The sequence below is a fragment of the Euphorbia lathyris genome, chromosome 7, assembly GCF_963576675.1.
Source record: "Euphorbia lathyris chromosome 7, ddEupLath1.1, whole genome shotgun sequence".
NCBI lineage: Eukaryota > Viridiplantae > Streptophyta > Magnoliopsida > Malpighiales > Euphorbiaceae > Euphorbia > Euphorbia lathyris.
Genome location: NC_088916.1, coordinates 49,295,512 through 49,316,792, shown reverse-complemented (window position 1 = coordinate 49,316,792; position 21,281 = coordinate 49,295,512). Strand labels below are relative to the sequence as shown.

The following is a 21,281-nucleotide window of genomic DNA, read 5'->3' as shown; positions in this document are numbered from 1 at the left end:
TTTGAAAAATTATAGAAAACGGTGGGAAGCACCCCCATTTTCTCTCATTTCGATTCCCGCCCACAGTCCTCTCTGCTCTTCCGTCCTCCCATTTCGACCATGCGACATTCATCCGACCGGCCACCCTTTTCCTTTCTCTCCCTCCTCCCTTATCCTCCATCTTCTTTTCTCTTCCCCTCTTTCTGTCTTTCGTTCTCTATTTCTCCTTTCAGTCTACATATTCAGAACAGCGACTTCAAAGGCGGGCCGACGACGTGAAGAGCGAACTCCAACCGGTAACTGGAGTCTCCATTTCCATTTAGGTATTCTTTTTATTAATCTAGCTTCAAATAGATTATCTAGTATTAAATAAACCGGTTTGGATAAAATCTTTTTTTATGGATATATCTAATTGAAACAATCAGCACTATTTCAAGAATATATACTTTGATAATAGGTCAATTGTTCGACATTAAGGTTGGAAATGTTAAATATGGAGAACTCGCACATTTAACTACTACAAAATCTCACAACCTCACTTGATTATTTTAAGTAGCCTACATTCTCTTCACTTTCTTCTTTCTATTTTGCTACTTACTTGCACACACTTACAATACCTCAACACCTATTTATGCTAGTTTGGAAACATTCACAAACTTGTACAAATTTGAGCCACAAACTTGTACAAAATATAACCATAAACTTGTATAAATTAAGACCACAAGTGGAGTAAAAAATCAACATTAGAATTCTCTAGATTATGCTAGGTTGGTGATGAAAACTTAATAGGAAAATCTTAAGTTTCCTTGGGCTCCTGGTTCTATAGATTGCTGTTGGTGATTTAGGGGGTTGGTTCATGGTAAAGGTTGCTGTCTATGCCTACTATTACTTTCCCTTGTAATTTTGATTGCTAATGTAAAAGAACATTTTGTTTCATTATTTTCAGCTTCAGCAGAAAGCTTATAATGAATTGATGGCATATTCAGTAATAGTGTCATGTTGCTATGCTCGCTGCATCAGAAGGAAGCTTTACTAAACGTTGAATATCATGGTAGACTCTTGCTTCATCTATGTTGTTATGATTAGTTTTTTGGTTTTCCATAGTTGAGGAGATCAGAACAATAATAACTTGTGCCTATAGATTTAAGGATATGATTGAATTTCATGCTTGTTTCCAAGAATATAAAAGCTGGATCATATTAGACACCAATGTTGTGAAGTCCTTATATAACTATCATAGCCAAATTAAGTAGTATTCACCTTTAGCTTGAAAAGAAATGATGCGTATTTTGAAGTTCTCACAGCTTAATCATGTACTGAAGTTCTTATGCATCTTATTCATGTTGGTCTTTTAATCTTGTTGAGGCTGGAGGTTCACACTTGGGGAAAAGTTCAACAGTGAGGTGGGGGTTCAATGCAAGTTCATAGTGATGAACAATACGGATGTTGCTCCCAAGGTCAGTAACGTCACTTGGTTCCCCATCTATCTAATGATTAATTTTACATGCAATTTTTAAGTAAATCCTTGTCTCAATTTATTTTATGCAAAAGATGGAATAATTATTAATAATGCCAAGTTACTAACAAGTTTATGGGATTATTTCTGCTCTTATGCAGTTTTATGGAATTAATAGTTGATCTATTTGGAGTGTGATATTAACACCTAGTCTTCTGATATGTTACTTTTTACTGTGTAACGTGTTTCTGTGGGTTATAGTACAATTTCGGAGACAGATACTATCTGGTCAGATTCATTAAGTTAATAAGTGTCATGGAACCGTTTTAGCTAAAAGCTCAAGCTGGTAGTTAAAGGTCCACTTCATATTAATAGCTGACACACCCCCACACGCAAAAGCACACTTGGGCTTGAAGCGTGACAACACAGACCCATATTTCCATGTCTTGCAAATAACTCAACAAATGGGGCTGCCAGGAATCGAACCTGGACCACTTGGTCATACTGGCTCTGATACCATGTCATGGAATCGTTTTAGCTAAAAGCTCAAGCTGATAGTTAAAGGTCCACTTTATATTAATAGCTGACAATAAGAAAGCAGGCCTCTGCTCATCTTGCATTAGACTTTATGTTTGTGCATAATGGAATTTTGGGCAATGACTGTATATATTGGCAACAATGTAAAGTTTCTAACCTTATCATATCTTATGAATAAGCTCTTAAGCAATTGAACGATGCATATTTTATTTCCCACTAAACATTTATTTCAAAATCCAATAAATTAGATCAGACAAATCTTATCCTATATCATCCACATGGTAGTTTGCGACCACAATAGGACTCCTGACAATGTGGTTTAGCTTAGAATCTACCCATCTAACTTCACCGTAAGCTTCTTGTTCCTCTGTCCTTTTTGGACCTTGAAGAACTAGCTTGTAAGTTAACTTCTGGTTCTTGGCTTTGAACTCCAGCTTGTTTGGAACAACACTAACATTTAACCCCTTAATAGGAGTCCAACTCGCAGTATAAGTTGAAATTGCATCCCCCACATTGGTTACAGTCCTGTGAAATTCTTTGACAGTGGTCAAATTGGCTTCAGACTCTTCTCCATTGAAGAAAGCAATAAAAGAGGGATAATTAATGTCCAATGAAGGGGATGAACAATCATTAGAAGATGATTTTGTGATAATTTGGATTTGGCTTTGGGTATAGTTTAATGCACACAGTATTTTGACATAGTCACTTGATTTCAAGTCATAGATAAGGCCAGGATTTAGTGCCTTGTTCGGATTTATATGGCCGCTTCCCATATCTAACGGATTGGCAGGCCGGTTAAAAAGACCGAGATCTTTGATAGCCTCGTTGTTGCGATCCATGGTATCAGCAGTGGTCATCATGGCGGATTTTATTGCAGCAGGACTCCAATCAGGATGTGCCTTCTTCAGAAGAGCTGCTACTCCTGCTATGTGTGGGCAAGCCATAGATGTCCCAGATATAATTTCAAAATTACTGAATATATTTCTACCATTGATGAATTCCACAGAACTATTTTCAGGCCAAGCAGCTAAGATTTGAGTACCAGGAGCCATAATGTCAGGCTTCAACACTTCTGGGATAATGCGAGATGGTCCTCTTGAGCTGTATGCAGCAACACTTGGTGCTGCTTTGTTACTAACACTATTTCTGTTGAATTTTATGCTTACTTGTGGCGAAGTGCTTGCATTTATGTACTTTTTGAGCTTTTGCCCATTTTCAAAATCCAAGACTATTGCTGGAAAGCGGGAAGGGAAAAATGTATCAATCTCTGTAGAATTAGTAATGAACACTCCTCCAGTAACATTTGTTGCTGCCACGGTACCGAATTGGCTTTCGATTGAGGCCTCAATCGTCTCTTCACATACTACTACACTTTTCTCAAACCCGGAGAATTCGTCCATTGCCAAACATCCATTGATGAAAACAATTGGAAGTTTTCTGGAAGGAAAACTTAGTGGAAAGAGAGCTTGGCCAGTGGTTGTTACCCCATCTCCGAGTTTTATAACAGCATTGAACTTTCGGTCTATAGTACTAGCAGCAACAGTTAGAATCCAAGGTGCAGCATTCCTGATTGTCAAGCCTGAAGGCCCTCTATTCCCTGCAGAGCCTGCCACAACAATATTCCTCTCCACAGCTGAAAAAGTGGCCAACGCAACAGGGTCTTCGTAGAAAGGAACTCCAAATACGCTCAATGAGATGGACAAAACATCAACTTGATCAATAATTGCTTGATCAATTGCAGCAATTATATCAGATGCAAAACCCCCTTCATCCCACAGGGCCTTATATACTGCTACATGTGAACGAGGAGCTGCTCCGCGGGCAGTTCCCATGGCATAACCAAAGTAAGATGCTCCTTCCACGAAATTCCCTGCTGCGGTGCTCGATGTATGAGTCCCATGGCCGTCTGTATCACGGGGAGAGTTCATGGATATAGTGACATTAGGATCATTGGCAATCACTCCTTTGTTGAAGTACCTGGCTCCGATGAGTTTCTTGTTGCATAGTGAGGAATTGAATTGCGTTCCAGTTTCACATTCTCCTGTCCATCTTTTCGGAATACTAGACATTCCTTTATCGCTGTAGCTCTCACTTTCCGGCCAAACACCTGAATCCACCACCCCAATAATCATACCATCTCCAGAATTGGATGCCTTCCAAGCTCCGGAGCTGGGATTGAGACCAAGAAATGAAGTTGAACGAGTTGTGTCAGCTTGAACTCGTACATCTCTGAAGGCAGAAATATAGCCAGGTGAAGCTTTTAAGATGTCAAGCTCAGTAGGATTAAGACGAGCACTAAAACCGTTGATAGCATGAGTATAAGTATAGAGAAGTTTAGAAGAGGCGGTAGAGATTGAAGTTTTGGCTTTAGAGTCTTCGAAAACAGAGGAAAGAGTAGCCAAGTGCCAGCTATGCTGTGTGGAGAAGGCATTGGGCATGGCAGATAAGTCCATATGGACAATATAAGTGTCGGTTTGTGCTACTATTGTAGGAATGAAGAGGGAGAAAGTAGTAGTAAGAGAAAGCCATACATACAAGTGGATATTGTTATACATTGCTTTGGCTGAAATGATATTTTGAGACAATGGACTTGTTTTCTGTTTATATAGACAATGGGTTAAGTAGTTTTAGATCATTAATTGTATTTACTGCCACTTGCACACAGCAATTTTAATTGTGAAAAGGACTAGTTGTTAGCTAATTAAGGAATATGTACAGAAACATTCAAGAGACTTTTGGTTGGTATGCCATGTGTAGTGTTCCAACTCAGTTGGTTCCGGTAGGAAAAGATCTCGTTTGTTTGTTAGAAAATATTTTCCTAGTTTTCGGGTGTTCGTTTGCTTAGGAAAATAAGTCAACTGAAAACTTTAGGTTAGTCAACATAAAAATTTATGAAGAAAGTGAAGAGAATGTTGTAGTCTTTTCAAAGAGTAAAACATTTTTCTAACCTTTTGGATCCATACTCCGTTCATTTTTACCCTTTTAAAAATAGTAGTCATCCATCATTTCATATTGTTTTTCGGTTGTACAAGCCAAACACTGAAAAATATTTTATGTTCCAACAAATGAACGGACCAAGTGTTACAAGTAACAGCTGTTTGCGACAGTTACAGTTCAGAGAAAAGTCTTCAGTTCTTATCTAAGCTAGCAGCCTCCCTCCAGCTTTTTTTTTTTTTTTTTGTGAAATACTCCCTCCAGCTTTTTATATGGTAGTTTCTAGTCAAATTTGGCGGTTCTTTCTTTATGGAAATATGACTTTGTTCTCAACGAGCACAAAGTATTTTTATACGGTAGTCAAGCTTCTAGCCAAATTTTTTTGGAAATATGGAGTTTTAATTTTTTTTGTAGATAAAAACATCAAATTTTTTTTATTTATTTAGCATTCATAAATTACGAATTACGAAGAGATCACCACTAACATCTCTATAAGTGAGTCTTGGATCCGTCAAAGGAAAACTTCCCAAGTTCGCATATGTTGAACTATAACTTGCAAATGCTCTTGGATTTTCTGTTCACTTAATAAGTACATCATCGCTTTACAAATTTGAATTTATTTAGTATATCAAATCAAAATTAGAATAATATGAATATTTGAATATCAAATCAAAAATTAAAATTACACGACACCGAAAATTTGAATAATTGAATTAGAAAATGACAACTGGTGGCATGCTTGATGAGACTACAACAAATGCAAAATATCTGTTTTTGTCAATTCTGCTTACAGTATGCGTACGGTTGTAACCAAAAAATAAATTATTTGGCCCTAGATATATATTTTTTTAATATTTGCACCTGATATATGATTTGGTAAATGATGTATCAAATAAAATGCAAATCCATTTGGACAAGAATTATCATAGATAATGTTAATTGCGAGATTGAGATTTTGATTGTAGAAAGTGGAATAAAAAATTACAACGTAAGTGATAAAATGTGTATTCTGATTATTACACATTGGATTTCATTTTACACCTATTTTGTAAATTATTATGCATTTAGATTTTATTTGTTATATGTTTTGTAATTTTTGGTTCCACCATATACAATCAAAAGCTCAATTTCGTTCTGTTCTGTGATAGTTCTTTTCAAATTGATTCACATTTTTATGGATCTTGATAGTTCAAGGGGTTAATATTACCAAATCATAAATTAAGATACAATGCCAACATTTTTTTTATAGATAAAGAGCCAAATAATACTTTAAGCCGAAAATAATCGGGTAATTGAGTAATGTGAAATTTTAAAATAAACACCAGACTAACTAGGAGTGGTTTGAGAGATCCAAAAGAGTAATGTGAACTTTTAATTTTTATTTTCTATTTTTAGGAAAAATTTGCCAAAATTTGACTTTATACTTATTTAATGATTTAATGACTAGTTAGATGTCTTGTGACTTCCAAATTAATTAAATATCGTAGCCCGATTTGTCCTGAATATATGTGGACAGAATGCAATAACCAATCTCTAATTTTTTTGTTTTTTTTTTTCATTGAAATTTAGACAAGTGGTAGAAGTATATCAAATTATGCGTACATCAATTGATAAGTTGAAAGCTCCAACATCAACTGTTAAGCTGAATGAAGGATACTTTTTCTTTCATATTTTTAACTATAATTTAGAGTTTAGAGTTTGCAATTTAATCATCGTTGGCATAATCTTCCAAGGCCAGGCTTGTGACTGCTATGGGACTCTTCACTATATGTTTACCGTTGGACTGAACCCAAGAAAGATAACCAAAAACTATATCTGTGTTGTTGAGCTTTCTCGGACCTTCAATTACTAACTTATAACTTAACTTCTGGTTCTTGGCTTTGAACTCCAACTTCGTCGGAATAACAGTGACCTTTATTTGATCAATAGGTGTCAAAATTGCAGTGTAAGTTGAGACAGGATCTCCTACATTTGTGACAGTCCTGTGATATTCTTGAACACTGGTCAAATTGGTTTGGGTGTCATTGTTGAAGTAGGCAACAAAAGAGGGGTAATTAAGGTCCAGTGATGGGGAGGAGCAATCATTAGAAGCAGATTTTGTAATCGTTTGGATTTGTTTCTGGGTGAAATTTGATGCACACAGAAGATTCACATAATCTTTTAAATTGGCATCATAAATTAGCCCCGGATCTAAAGCCTTATTCGGATTAATCTGGCCGCTTCCCATGTCTAAAGGCGTGGCTGGACGGTTGTTGTAGCCGATATCTCTGATGGGGGAATTCGTATTATCCATTGAATCAGCAGTTGTCATAATAGCCGACCTGTTGAAATATTGAGTTAGTTGCTACAAAATAAGTCAGAATATTTAGAGATTTTATTTTAATATCTAGGAACGTTAGATTTTATTATTTACTCGATATTTTAATTATTATCTAGGTAAATTTTCTGCATATTGGTTAACTGATTCACCTGACTGCGGCCGGGCTCCAATCTGGGTGTGCCTTTTTCAGGAGTGCTGCTATTCCTGCTGCGTGAGGGCAAGCCATAGAAGTCCCTGATTCAATATTGAACTTGCTGTATATTTCTTCGCCATCGATCCATTTTACCGAACTATTGTCAGGCCACGATGCTAAGATTAGAGAACCAGGAGCCATAATGTCCGGTTTTAAGACAGATGGGCTGCTTAGAGATGGCCCTCTAGAGCTGTAGCTTGTAAGACTTGGAGCTCCTTTAATACCTAAACTAGTCTTCTTAAATTCCAAGCTAGCTCTTGCCTTTGTTGTGCTCTTGGTGCTTTTTATGTAGTTTTTGATGATTTCTCCGGTTTTTTTATCCACAAAAACTGCTTGGAATTCGCTGGGAATGTGGGATTCCAAGTCTATTTCATTGGTAATGAAAATTGCACCTGTTACATTTATAATGCTTATGTTTTCAATTTGATCTTCCAGTGAAGTATTCCCCTCTTCACAAACCACAATCTTCTGCTTCAAATCAGACACCTCATTGGAAGTGAAGCATTCACCTCTGTATACTAGTGGTGCCTGGCCTGAAAAGTACTTCCCTGGATAGAGAGCAACTCCGGATACAGAATCTCCGTTTCCGAGTGTCAAAACAGCTCCGAATTCACGATCAATAGTACCAGCAGCAACAGTTAGCGCCCAAGGTATTCCATTGTGCAGTGAGCCATAGAAAGGCCCTCTATTTCCTGCAGAGGTAGACACAAATATATTGTTCTGAATGGCTGCAAATGTGGCCAAGGCAATAGGGTCTTCATACAGAGCAAGATCATCCAGGCCTAACGAAAGGGACAAAACATCAACTCCATCAATAATTGCTGCATCAATTGCAGCAATTATATCAGCACTAGAAGAACCTTCTGACCACAGGGCCTTGTACACTGCTACATGTGACCGCGGAGCCGCCCCACTGATGGTTCCCGGAGCATAGCCGAAGTACGATGCACCATCCACGAAATTCCCCGCCGCCGTGCTCGATGTGTGGGTCCCGTGGCCCACAGTGTCACGTGTAGAATTCACGGAAATAGTCGTATTAGGCCAATTTGCAATTAGTGCTTTGTTAAAAAAACGAGCTCCAATGAGCTTCTTGTTGCAAAGTGAGGAGTTGAATTGGATTCCACTTTCACACTTTCCTTTCCATCTTTGAGGAATATCAGGCATTCCATCGTCTCTGTAGCTCTCACTTTCCGGCCAAACACCCGTATCCACCACTCCAATAATAATACCTTCGCCGTAATTGGATAACTTCCAGGCTCCAGAGTTGGAATTGAGGCCAAGATATGTTTGGGAATGAGTGGTGTCCAGTTTAACAGGTACATCTTTGAAAGAAGAGATGTAACCTGGAGATTTTTTTAACTCTTCAAGCTCAGAAACAGAGAGACGAGCACTAAAACCATGAACAACATGGGTATAACTGTACAAAAGTCTAGAATCTATGGAGGTTGTTTTAGTTTTAGAGTCAGTGAAAACAGAGGAAAGAGTAGCCAAGTGCCAGCTTTGGTGGGTAGAAAAAGCTTTGGGCATGGCTGATGAGTCCATGTGGATAATATAATTGTGTGTCTGAGACTGTGCTTGTATCAACATTGGGATCAAGAAAGCAAAGAAAAACCAAACATTACTGTTTTTATGTGTTTCCATGGTTGAATTGAGTTGAAATGATAATATTTTTTGTACATTACTCTCCATATGGTTATATAGAGATTTCGGATATGTTAAGTTATTGCATTGGAAGCTTCTTAATTATTGCCCACTACCTCAAGTGGTGATAGGAATTAGCAATATCCGGTATTGTTTCTAGATAATGACAATGTTGAATGTGAATGGAATGCCAAAAGTAGAATTATGTTAATGTGAGATTATGCAGCACATGTATTACAGGGCCACATTGAAGACTTTTAAGTATAGTTTCTAAATAAGCTGCTGCTAGTCTTCCACTGCTAGCCCTATAGTTGTCACTTAATGGCTCTTCTATTCAAAAATCGGAGGTTCTAATTTAGTTCCTTGATTGAGTTGTTTGCCATTGTTTCGAAGCATTTTAATGGATCTGTTTTTATTTTTTTATAACTTATAGTTGATCTCGTAGTTACTCCTTTAGTGATTAAAATTTTCTGAAAAAACTGATACTTCAGCAGATATGGATATGGGAAATCTTTTGTTTTTTTTTTTAGAATATGTAGAGTTAAAAGAGCACTTTGTGCTCATTGGTTCTTTTTGTAGCTATTTGTTGTTTAGTTACAAACAGTAGATATATAAGGGTATGTTTGGTTGTGTTGTTACTTGATAGTGATTTGGTTTATTCTTAATGTTTTGCATAATAAAAGGTTATTTGAACCCGGTTGAAAAATGTACCACTTTAAGCAAGTTAAGAAGATTAATAAGTTATTTTAAACAAGTTTAGTAGAATAATAAATCACTTTAAGTAAATTTAGAGGACAATAATCAAGGGAAATACGAAAAGCATAAGAACTTCCACCACTTCCACCTTTGAATGACGTTAGCGTTCAATGTTGCAATGCTAAATTTGGAGATGTATTATCGGTGTTTTAAAAATCAGTTCAGATTGCTCATTAGGCAATAATTTTTTGAACACTTCTCCGATTTCCTCAAATTGACAATATAAATTGGTTTAAGGATTTTTAGACTCCTAGGTGAATTCTGGGCATTTTTTTTTTTGTTGAAAAAACTTACCCCTTAAATTTTTATGTCAATTTTTATATTTTAAATAAAATATTAAATAACCTAAAATTAAAAGAAAATATCTAAAACTATAAATGTTATTTTGAAGGATGTTAATGTTATTTTATTGGCACACATTTTGTTATTAATGTTTATTTTGTTGATATGTTTTATTTAATGTTATTAATTATTAATATATATATATATATATATATATATATATAGGAGAGGGTTCTTGTGCGAACCCTTTCTTAGGTGAGAACCACTCAAAACTACGTAGTTTTGAAAAAATGTTGCAAAATGTGTTTTTTGTTATCCTTGCAAACATGTTGCAAAATGTGTTTTTTTGTTATCCTTGCAAACATTTCCCTTTCTAACCATCTCAAACCCTTTATCCAATCAAACCCTAAGAATGTCTTATTACCTCCTCAAACTTACTTAAAGTGATTTGGTTTATTCTTAATGTTTTGCATAATAAAAGGTTATTTGAACCCGGTTGAAAAATGTACCACTTTAAGCAAGTTAAGAAGATTAATAAGTTATTTTAAACAAGTTTACTAGAATAATAAATCACTTTAAGTAAATTTAGAGGACAATAATCAAGGGAAATACGAAAAGCATAAGAACTTCCACCACTTCCATCTTTGAATGACATTAGCGTTCAATGTTGCAATGCTAAATTTGGAGATGTATTATCGGTGTTTTAAAAATCAGTTCAGATTGCTCATTAGGAAATAATTTTTTGAACACTTCTCGATTTCCTCAAATTGACAATATAAATTGGTTTAAGGATTTTTAGACTCCTAGGTGGATTCTGGGCATTTTTTTTGTTGAAAAAACTTACCCCTTAAATTTTTATGTCAATTTTTATATTTTAAATAAAATATTAAATAACCTAAAATTAAAAGAAAATATCTAAAACTATAAATGTTATTTTGAAGGATGTTAATGTTATTTTATTGGCACACATTTTGTTATTAATGTTTATTTTGTTGATATGTTTTATTTAATGTTATTAATTATTAATATATATATATATATATAGGAGATGGTTCTTGTGCGAACCCTTTCTTAGATGAGAACCACTCAAAACTACGTAGTTTTGAGTGTAAAAATTAATAAAAAACGCTGATGATGCTGGGGTTCGAACCTTGGACCCTTCAGCTACACTCCACACTCCTTACCACTGAGATATTTGCTCTTCTTGTGTATTATGTTGCGCACTGCTTAATATACCAATGCCCCTGTAGCTTCTATTGTTTAATATTTGATGCATGCACTTATTTTTTTTTTTTTGGTAAGAAAGGAAAGGAAAAAAAACAAAACCAACAAAAAACCTACACCGGGATCAGTCTAGGAAGGCTGACCCCAATCCTATCCTCTAGGAGAGAAGGCAAAAGAAAAGAAGGAGGAACAGAGAGGGTAGAAACACCTAACATTCTCCCATGCCCAGCAGCTGCTAAGCGATCCGCCACGCGGTTTTGCTCCCTAAAAATATGGGAGAAATTAAGATACTCAAAGGCAGAACGAAGCCTCAAAATAGCTTTGATGAGATTCTGGCTCTTCAGACAAACAGCCTGGCTATCTGAAATCCTGTTAATAGCCTCCAGATTATCAGATTCCACCGAGAGCTTTTTAACACCCATGCGAATGGCGAGTTTAATACCTGACAAGATACCCCAGAGCTCCGCAGAAAAGGAGGAGCCCGTCCCCAAGTTATGGGTAAACCCCGTCATCCAATTGCCACCAGCATCCCGAAGAACTCTTCCAGCAGCAATTCTGCAATTGCTAAGGCAGGAGCCATCAGTATTCAACTTAGCAAACCCTTCTCTAGGCTTACTCCAGCCAACTAGCAGGATCTCTTTATCCGGGGAGGGGCGAACAAGGGAATCTCTTTCAAAGCTTTGAGTAATAACAAAGAGCTTCTTCGAGAAGAAAAACAGTAAATCAGGAATAAGGACAGCCTTACCCGCAAATAATTCTTCATTCCTCCACTTCCAGATTTGGTGACAAGTAATAGCAAAGAGGATGGCACCGTGCTCCATGTTGGCCAGCAAGTTCCCCTTGGCTCCTTGAGAGAACCAGTCCCTTTCAGAAAAGGCCATGAAGGAAGGGAGGATGTGATGAGGGAGGATCCCTTCCCAGATCTTCTTACTATTTGGGCAATCCCTCAAGGCATGGCACAAGGTTTCCACATTGCCTCTGCATCTACTACAGGCACTAGACTCAGTCAAGTGCCTTCTGTGCCTATCCGCATTCGTAAGGAGCTTGTCTTTGATACCCAGCCAAAGGAAGCTCCTGATACGGTAAGGGATCTTGAGGGACCATATGGACTTCCAAATCTCCAAGGGAGGATCAGCCCTATTAGGGGTAAAAGCTTCATAGGCCGATTTACAAGAATAAGTACCATTATTCGTCAAGGCCCAGCAATGTCTATCCTTATCCTCCTCTTGATTGCTAATCTTCACTCCTCTAATGTTAAGAAGGGTCTCCAGACTAAAGAAAGAGTCGAACTTTGACCAGATCCAGTCTCCCCCCGAGTCCACCACATCAGCAATTTTCCAGGAAAGGAGATCAGCCGACGGAGGGGCATTACACACATCAATCAGCGGTTTATCACCAATCCAGGTGTCATACCAGAAGCTAATAGAGCTACCATTACCCACCTCCAGGCCAATCCCCGTACAGAATTCAGCAAACACGGCACTGAGCCCTTTCCAGAGGAAGGAACAGCTAACAACCCTCTCCTTCGGGCCACCAAAGATTCTATCTTTCCGATACTTCCCGCACAAGAGACGGACCCAAAGGGAGGAGGGGCATTGCCACATTCTCCAAAGAAGTTTCATTAACAGGACTTTATTATTGTCCTTTGCCTGCCTAATACCAAGACCCCCCCTGTTTTTAGGCTGGCAAGCTTCCTTCCACGGGACCAGGTGAACCTTTCTCCCATCTCCAGACTCACCCCACAGGAAACGCCGATTTATCTTATCCCGGTCACTAAGGACAGGCTCAGGAAGCTTACAGGCCTGCATGATGTGGTTCGGAGCAGCGCAGTTAACTGACTGGATCAAGGTAAGGCGACCTGCAAGGGAAAGAGAATTAGCTTTCCAGTTAGCACACAAACCATTAGTTTTGTCCAAAATATCCTTGAAAGAGGCTTTGGAAACCCTGTCACTGTGAAGAGGAACCCCAAGATACTTCCCCAAAGAGTTCGTCAGAGGTATGCCAGAGAGCTCACTCAGTCTTCTGCACAAGCTATTGTCCATATTTTTGGAACAAAGCATACGGGACTTTTGGATGTTAACCTTCTGGCCAGAAGCCTCGCAAAAACAATCAAGGATATCCATAACTGTTTTAATTTGCTCCTCATTACCCTCAACGAAAAGCATGACGTCATCAGCAAAGAGTAAATGGGTAATAGGGGGGCAATGTCTGTTGATAGAAACAGGGTGGAGAGTCCCTTTGCACACCGCCTCTTGGATCAGGTGAGACAGTCTTTCCATGGCAATAACAAAGAGGAAGGGTCTCATAGGATCTCCTTGACGAATTCCTCTGGAGGGAGAAAACTCATCCGACATGTCCCCATTGATCATGACCTGGAAAACATGAGAGGAGATACACTTCTCAATCAAAATCCTCCAGTTCTCCAGGATGCCAGCTTTGGCTAAACTATCTAGAAGAAAGCTCCAGTTCAATCTATCATAGGCTTTCTCCAGATCCAGTTTGAGGGCCACAATCCGTTTCTTACCTTTCTTAATCTTCATAGAATGGACAACCTCCTGGGCAATAACAACGTTATCCATCAATTGTCTACCAGGAACAAAGCTCCCTTGGTTCTGGCTAATTATATCCGGAAGGATCTTCCGGATTCTATTAGCCACAATCTTAGTAATAGCTTTATACAAAACATTACAAAGACTGATGGGTCTCATCTGGAGGAAGGAGGAAGGCTTAACAACCTTAGGAATCAAGACAACGAGGGTTTTATTAACCGACCTGATATCGTTAGAGCCACCAAAAACACCTAACACAAAACTGTATATGCCCTCCTTAACAGTATCCCAGTGTTTATGATAGAAACTAGCGGGGATACCATCAATCCCAGGAGCCTTAGTGGACCCTATGCTAGAGAAGGCCAGATCAATCTCTTTAAGGTCAATAGGATGGAAAGCATCTTTAATAGCCTCCTCCCCCAAACGAGGAAAGGAAATACCAGAGTGGGCACTCTCCAAGTCCACAGCTTCCTCTCTAAACAGGTCCTTGTAGAAATCAAGGGCTGAGCGACGAATGTCTTCCTCCTCAAAAATCCACTCGCCACTAGCGTCCTTGATAGCATCAATCCTATTCCTCTGTCTCCTAATGATCGTAGAGAGATGAAAAAACCTGGTATTCCGATCCCCGTCTTGAATCCAGGCATTCCTAGACTTCTGGAACCAAAGAAGCTCTTCCTGTCTAAGCACAGCTTCCAACTCGTTCTGGAGAGCTCTAAGGTGACCATTTAAGCTATGGTCGAAACGAGCCTCCAAGCAACGCTGAACGCCTTCCATCCTCCTCAAGAGTTTATTCTTCCTCCTGATAATATGGCCAAAGATGTCTTTATTCCAAACAACCACTTTCCTTCTGAATTCCTCAGCAGCGAGGAGAACATCAGAGTGGGGATGCCAATTGGTTTTCACGAAATTCCTAAAAGTCGGGATGAGAATCCCAAGCCACAAGATATCTAAAGGGTCTGTTACCTTTCAGCCGGTTACTTTTGACCAAATTAATGAGGATAGGGCAATGGTCAGAGTGACGGAAGGGGAGATTCAGCACCTTGACCTCAGGAAACCTACAGATAGCCGCAACATTAGCATACACCTTATCCAACCTCACAAACAAGCTATTTCTTTTCCAGGTAAATTTGTGGCCAGCAGCACCCAGGTCTGAAAGCCCACACAGATCCATACTACGCTTGTGGTTAAGGCACCGGTTCACATAATGATTACCCCCTCCTCTCTGATCACTTAAAAGGGCAATATCATTAAAATCCCCGGCCACCAACCAAGCCTCCACCATGTTAGAGCTAATAGAATGAAGGATCTCCCACAACCTTGTACGATTAGAAAGAACAGGATCGGCATAAACAAAGGTAACAAAGAAAGGTTTATTACCAGGGTAGCACACCTTACTATGAATGAACTGACAGTCCATACTAACAATATCAATATTAACAAGACCTGGCTTCCAAAAGAGCCAAATCCCCCCAGCCCGGCCAGTAGCCTCCGATCTGACACAATTCCAATTCTTAAACTTTCTAACCACCTCGTCTGCTTTGGCTCCACTGACCTTGGTCTCTAGAAGAACAAAACAGGAGGGGTTAAACTGTTTAATAAGATCATTAACATGAATGCGGGTTGCCTTGCTCGCCGCACCTCTAACATTCCAAACAAAGAAATCCATCAGAAAGGAAGACTACTAACACAAGCCCAAACCCTAGATCAGGTATTTATTCGGGGCTCCTGAGAGCCTAGAGGAAGTCCCAGAAGGTCCCCTTTTAGCCCAAGAGTCTAACCCATTAAGGTTCTTCTTAGGTTTCACTTTAAGTTTCTTCATGTTCATCTTACTCACTCCTATAGCTTTTCCAATAGGAGCATCCACAGGAGGATTCAGAGAAACAACCTTACTACTCGACCCTTCCCCTGTAGAAAGGTGAGACTGGAAGCTCCCTTTATCCTTAGCATCAGAGACAAAGAGGGGATTAATAGATTTACCCCGACTAGAAATAGGCTCGACCGATTCCAGACCAGGCATGCTCAAATCAATCTGTTCATTGGAAGGGTCCGATTCCCGACCTTCCTCCAGGGACAAGACACCGAACCTAGACCCCGAGCCAGAAGCTGAGACCACACCAGCCTCACTCCTCTTCTTGATATCCGGGGGTCTGACCTTGATCTCAGGGGCAATCTGGAGCGTAGTCATCTTCCGACTAATATCTGGCGGATGAATAGAACTAACATTAGCACTTGGCTTCCTTCTCACTGACCTCTTGGCCAGCATCCATGGCCCAAAACTCCTTTCTTCCCCTTGACTTTTCTCAGCTCCACCTATGATAGGTTGCATCAACTCCTCCGCCTCCTTCCTCTTCTTAGGACATCCCTCAAATGTATGGCCAAACATACCACATTCAAAACAGATATTATGTATACCTTCATATTCAATATGAAAAACCTTATTCTGAATACAGAATTGAGAAAGAAGAGGCTTAGCAAGATCAATATCAATACAGACCCTGGCAAACTTGCCTCTTACTGCCCCAATGGTAGTCTTATCGACATGGTGGACCTTACCAACCAGGCTACCAATCTTGTTCAGGAATCTATCACTATAGTATTCAAGAGGAATGCCTGGGAACCTAACCCAAGTAAGGATTCTGTTAACAGAGCAGTCATGGGGGTCAAAATTTGGGACCCAAGGTCTCAGAGCCAAAACATGATTGGAGATAATATACGGTCCACCATTGACCACCGCATTGTAATCCTCAGCCCTTGTGAATCTAATGACATAATAGTCATTATCAAGGTCAGTGATGGTAACCTTCCCTTTCTTAGCCCATTGAGCCTGAATCCTCTGGGCAAAGTAGTTGAAACTGATTCTTTTCCCCAAAACAGTGACAATTAATGCCAATTTCCACTTGGATCTCATGACCCGCTTGTCTTCTGAGGAAAGACGGATCCTAGGACACAAAGGGTTCTCAGGCTGACCATCCTCAGAATCGGAATCGGAGAGAAAATCCCCATCATCGTTCTCAAAAGTATCCTCCTCCATCATGGGTTCCTCCTCCACCACCCCTAACAACTTATCCCTCCAGGAGGGAGCTCCCCCATCCTTTTGATAACCTTGGGCATGCTGGCCCTGAGTAACCCGAGTGCCTGGGGATGAAACACCTTCCATAGTTTGTCCCGGAAGTAAAAGACTTAAGTCCCCCGGCACAAATGCCTGCGCGGCTTGCGCGGCCTGTGCTGCCTGCGTGGCCTGCGCGGCAAGCACGGCCTGCGCGGCCAGCGCGGCCTGCGCAAGCCGCAAAGAATACCCTGCTTGTGCTGCCGGCACTCCCAGAGCACCAAGCGCAGGACGCGTCCCCCCCATCACAACGTTCTGCTCAACCCCACGGTCCACAGCCGAAAACATCGGACCTTCTCCTTCCCCAACGCCAGACGCGGCAGCCGCAGAACCCTCCCTTCCTTGATCCAGATCGGCCACCCCAACCACCGAAACAGGCACCGAATTAACCAGATCTGCCTCCCCACCATCAGCCCACTCCGATCTACTACGATCCCTGGACCGATTCCTCGGTCTTTCGTTACTCCGCCGTCTACCCCGAGGAGATCCTTCTGATCTCCCATCATCAGCCGCCCAAGCCTCCTCCTGTACCAGATCTGCACCCAGCCCGCGCCCCGCAACCGGACTCGCCAGATCCAACACCGGCCTTCCGCCCGCCTTCACCGACCAATCCACCCTTCCCTTCGCAGTCGCCTTCGTCATCGCCACAGAGAGAGAGATTATATGTGCATAATAATAAATTATTAATAGAAAAAAAAATTTGCATAATAATGAATTATTAATAAAAAGAAAATGTCCATAATAATGAATTATTAATAGAAAAAAATCCAAAAACATGCTCCAATTTCTTATTTATTTAATTCCTTTATATTTTTGTAATTTATGTTATATAAGAAAATATATTTTTTAAAACATACGTTAGAACATATATTTTAACTTTTAAAACACGAACTATGAAGTTTAGAACGTATGACATATTTTTTAGAACATACGTTATGTTTTTTAGAACATGTGTTATGTTTTTTCGAACATGAGTTATAAATTATATTATAGAACAAATGAAAAAACGATCCAGATATCTACTGATTTTTTAGAACATTATACTTAATTTTTAGAACACAAACTATATATTTTTTAAAACATACGTTATAACATATATTTTAACTTTTAAAACACGAACTATGAAGTTAGAACGTACGACATATTTTTTAGAACATACGTTATGTTTTTTAGAACACGTGTTATGTTTTTTCGAACATGAGTTATAAATTATATTATAGAACAAGTGAAAAAACGATCCAGATATCTACTGTTTTTTTTAGAAAATTATACTTAATTTTTGGAACACAAACTATAAACTTTAGAACATATGTTATGTTTTTTAGAACATACGTTATGTTATTTAGAATGTGAGTTTTTTTTTTTGAACAAAAAAAATGGCTCATATATTTACTATTTTTTTAAAACATTATCTTAATTTTTAGAACACAAATTATAAAGTTTAGAACATATGTAACAATATTTAGAACATCGTCCTTAACAATTTAAAACATAAGTTACAAAAATATAGAGGAATTAAATAAATAAGAAATTAGAGGATGTTCTTAGTTTTTTTTCTATTAATAATTAATTATTATGCACATTTGTTTTTTTCTATTAATAATTATTATGCGAATTTAATCAATATTAATAAGTGCATGCATCAAATATTAAACAATAGAAGCTACAAGGGCATTGGTATATTAATCAGCGCGCGGCAAAATACACAAGAAAAGTAATTGTCTCAGTGGTAAGCAGTGTGGAGTGTAGGTGAGGAGGCTAAGGTTCGAACCCCAGCATTTCTATCTTAAATCTAGTATATTATTATTATTTTTTATATAGTATAATCTATATTTCAATTGTATTTATATAATAAATTATTGATTAAAAATTATAAAAAGGGAAAAGTACGGAAAAAAAATGTTTGTGGTTTATCTAATTTGACAATTTTGTGAACTAAATTGATATTTAAGTTTTTCTTTTATATAAAAATTGATATTTAATTTAATTTTACACAACTGCAATTCGATTTTAGTGGTTGTGTTTTGTCAATATGTAAATCTAATTTAAAAAATTGCTCCGGATTGTCATCAAAATTTAACATCGTAATTTCAAATACTTTGTTTTGTGAAAGAAACATGTCACATATTTCTATTTGCAAATTTTAAAACCACATCCATCTGTTTGCAATTAGGGAACTACAAACATTTTTTTTTTTGTACTTTCCTTTTATATAAATATAAATATGATTAATTTTTGGGCTATTTGCTTGCCCTACTATTGCCTAGTATTTTTTAAAAACTCGTGTATTATATACTTTTTAATTTAGATTAAGTTATCAAAATAGCATCAAGATTTTTAGGAAAGAGTTAATTTATCTAACGCGTATTAGACGATATAATTTCAGTTTCAACATTTGTTAAATAACGTAATTAAAGGATTTACTAGAAAAAACAAACTTAAGATAATTGTGTAGTTAATCCCTAGGAATTGGAAATTTTGAAGAGTAGTTGTAGAGGGGTTAACTATTGGTGAAATCTTTAATTATGCTATGTTAGAAATTAAAATTATATTATTTTATAGGTAAAGTTTAACTTAGATCTCTCAAAAGAAATTTGAGACTATTTTAATATTTTATTTCTACTTATTTATTTATTTATTTATTTAAGTGGGAGGTGTACTAAATGGACTAAGAGAAATGGGAAGTGATGGCTATAGTAGAGAAGAGAGTATGGGCAAATTAATATGTACAACTTATTAAAACAGAGTTTGACAATCAATCTTGTACCAAAACACAGGTGGACGTGGACCCATATCATATCTTCTATCCAATCTTATTCCAATTTCGAAAGTTTGGATTTGAACCATTGGCTGCTTAATGCGATGTGCCAAAAGTCATCCATCTGTTAACATCGGAGAAATTATATTACACAATGGCCAGGGTCAGAACTAGGGGACTAGCTGCCAGAAATTGGTGGGAATTTTTTTACTAGCCCTTTTGTTGCTGCAGCGGAATTGTGGAAGTGGGAGAGATTGCGGAACATACCATCTTGGTTTAGGCGGAAGATGTATAATAGCAGGATTCACTTGCGGCTTGTTACTAATTGCAGGATTCAATTCTCGTCATTATTAAGTGATTATTTGTTTCTATTTTTTTTTAACAATTGTTTTTTAAATAAAAATCAAGGATTAAGGAAAAATACCCCTAACATTTTGGGGCAGGAGCAATTTTACTCCTGACGTTTGTAGCCAAGAGCAATTTTACCCCTAACGTTGATAAATTGAGTCAGTTTCAGAAATAATTCATCAAACTATCTTCTCGGTCATGAATCTTATCATCTACACTTCACATGTGCGTCATTTTATTAGTAACAAATCATAAACATATGTTGGGATGTGAAAATAATAAAAAAAATATAGTCTTTTGTATAAATTAGACAAAAAAAAGTTCAAAAAATTCATTAAGTTTATAAATATTAATCTCCAATTCTATTATTAAATTACAAAAAACATGAAATCCTTTTTTTTAGAATGAATTGATATGCAATTTGTGCAAAATAATGAACAAAAATATCTGTGTTTTATAATAGTGTCTGAAATTGATCCAAATTACCAACGTTAAAGGTAAAATTGCTCTTGGCTACAAACGTTAGGGGCAAAATTGCACCATTTTAGACGTTAGGAGTAAAATTGCTCCTGATCCAAAACGTTAGGGATATTTTTACACCTTAACCCAAAAATCAACTAATAATTGTTGTCTATCTATATCAGCAAACGGCTAATTATAAATAGGAGCAATTAGGACTAGTACATATATTGAAATGTAATATTAGTTGTATGCTTTTAGATATAATTATTTTTCTTATTAATGTTTTGAAAATTTTATTATTAAACATTTGAGTCCCAACTCATTCAGAGTTTTAGTTCCGTCCCCGATGATTAAATATTTGAATCCCAACTATTTGGTGTAATAATAAAATTTTCAAATGTGCACACCTCCATGTAATATTAGGTGTAATATGATACTTACAATTGTTGGTCTGCTAAAATGTTTTGAAAAAATACTGTAGTATTTTAAAAATAGAATTGATGCTCTAAAACATAGACTTGTGAGTTAGAGTCTTCCATTACTTGTATATGACTAGAATCACATGCAACTGATTGATTGTTAAGCCAAACCGACATAGATGAATTAATTAAACAGATAATAAATACTATTGTTGTTGTCACAAATTTCCAAAAATATAGAAAGCCAAAAGCCAATCTTCAATCTGTCTATACCTATGGAGAGCAATTAATTAATTTAATATTCTAGAATCTAATAA

General features: G+C 37.6%; 2 protein-coding genes and 1 long non-coding RNA gene across 5 annotated transcripts; 1 reads left to right on the top strand and 2 right to left on the bottom strand.

Annotated features, from left to right (window-relative positions):
* The first annotated feature begins 25 nt into the window (after positions 1–25).
* On the top strand, positions 26–20,317 carry LOC136235312 (uncharacterized). 3 transcript variants are annotated; one of them, XR_010691761.1, is made up of 4 exons: positions 26–302; positions 926–1,030; positions 1,345–1,436; positions 19,755–20,317. It is a non-coding gene; the product is annotated as an uncharacterized lncRNA (long non-coding RNA). The 3 variants fall into 3 exon arrangements; XR_010691762.1 differs by lacking the exon at positions 19,755–20,317 and adding an exon at positions 7,855–7,971; XR_010691760.1 differs by lacking the exon at positions 19,755–20,317 and adding an exon at positions 7,417–7,554.
* Positions 2,155–4,548, bottom strand: LOC136235311 (subtilisin-like protease SBT3). Its single transcript, XM_066024912.1, has one exon. It carries the CDS (start codon positions 4,525–4,527, stop codon positions 2,233–2,235), a length of 2,295 nt encoding a protein of 764 aa, XP_065880984.1. The 5' UTR covers positions 4,528–4,548; the 3' UTR covers positions 2,155–2,232.
* On the bottom strand, positions 6,437–9,062 carry LOC136235310 (subtilisin-like protease SBT3). The gene is made up of 2 exons (XM_066024911.1): positions 7,376–9,062; positions 6,437–7,227 (listed from the first exon to the last, which is right to left on the bottom strand). Exons 1-2 carry the CDS (start codon positions 9,058–9,060, stop codon positions 6,612–6,614), a joined length of 2,301 nt encoding a protein of 766 aa, XP_065880983.1. The 5' UTR covers positions 9,061–9,062; the 3' UTR covers positions 6,437–6,611.
* Positions 20,318–21,281: the final 964 nt, after the last annotated feature.

Excerpts from the sequence above, each read along its gene's own strand:
- LOC136235311 (XM_066024912.1), bottom strand. The coding sequence starts at position 4,527 with ATGTATAACAATATCCACTTGTATGTATGGCTTTCTCTTACTACTACT.
- LOC136235310 (XM_066024911.1), bottom strand. The coding sequence starts at position 9,060 with ATGGAAACACATAAAAACAGTAATGTTTGGTTTTTCTTTGCTTTCTTG. Across the intron at positions 7,228-7,375 it reads TGGAGCCCGGCCGCAGTCAG|GTCGGCTATTATGACAACTG; the intron begins GTGAATCAGTTA and ends ATATTTCAACAG.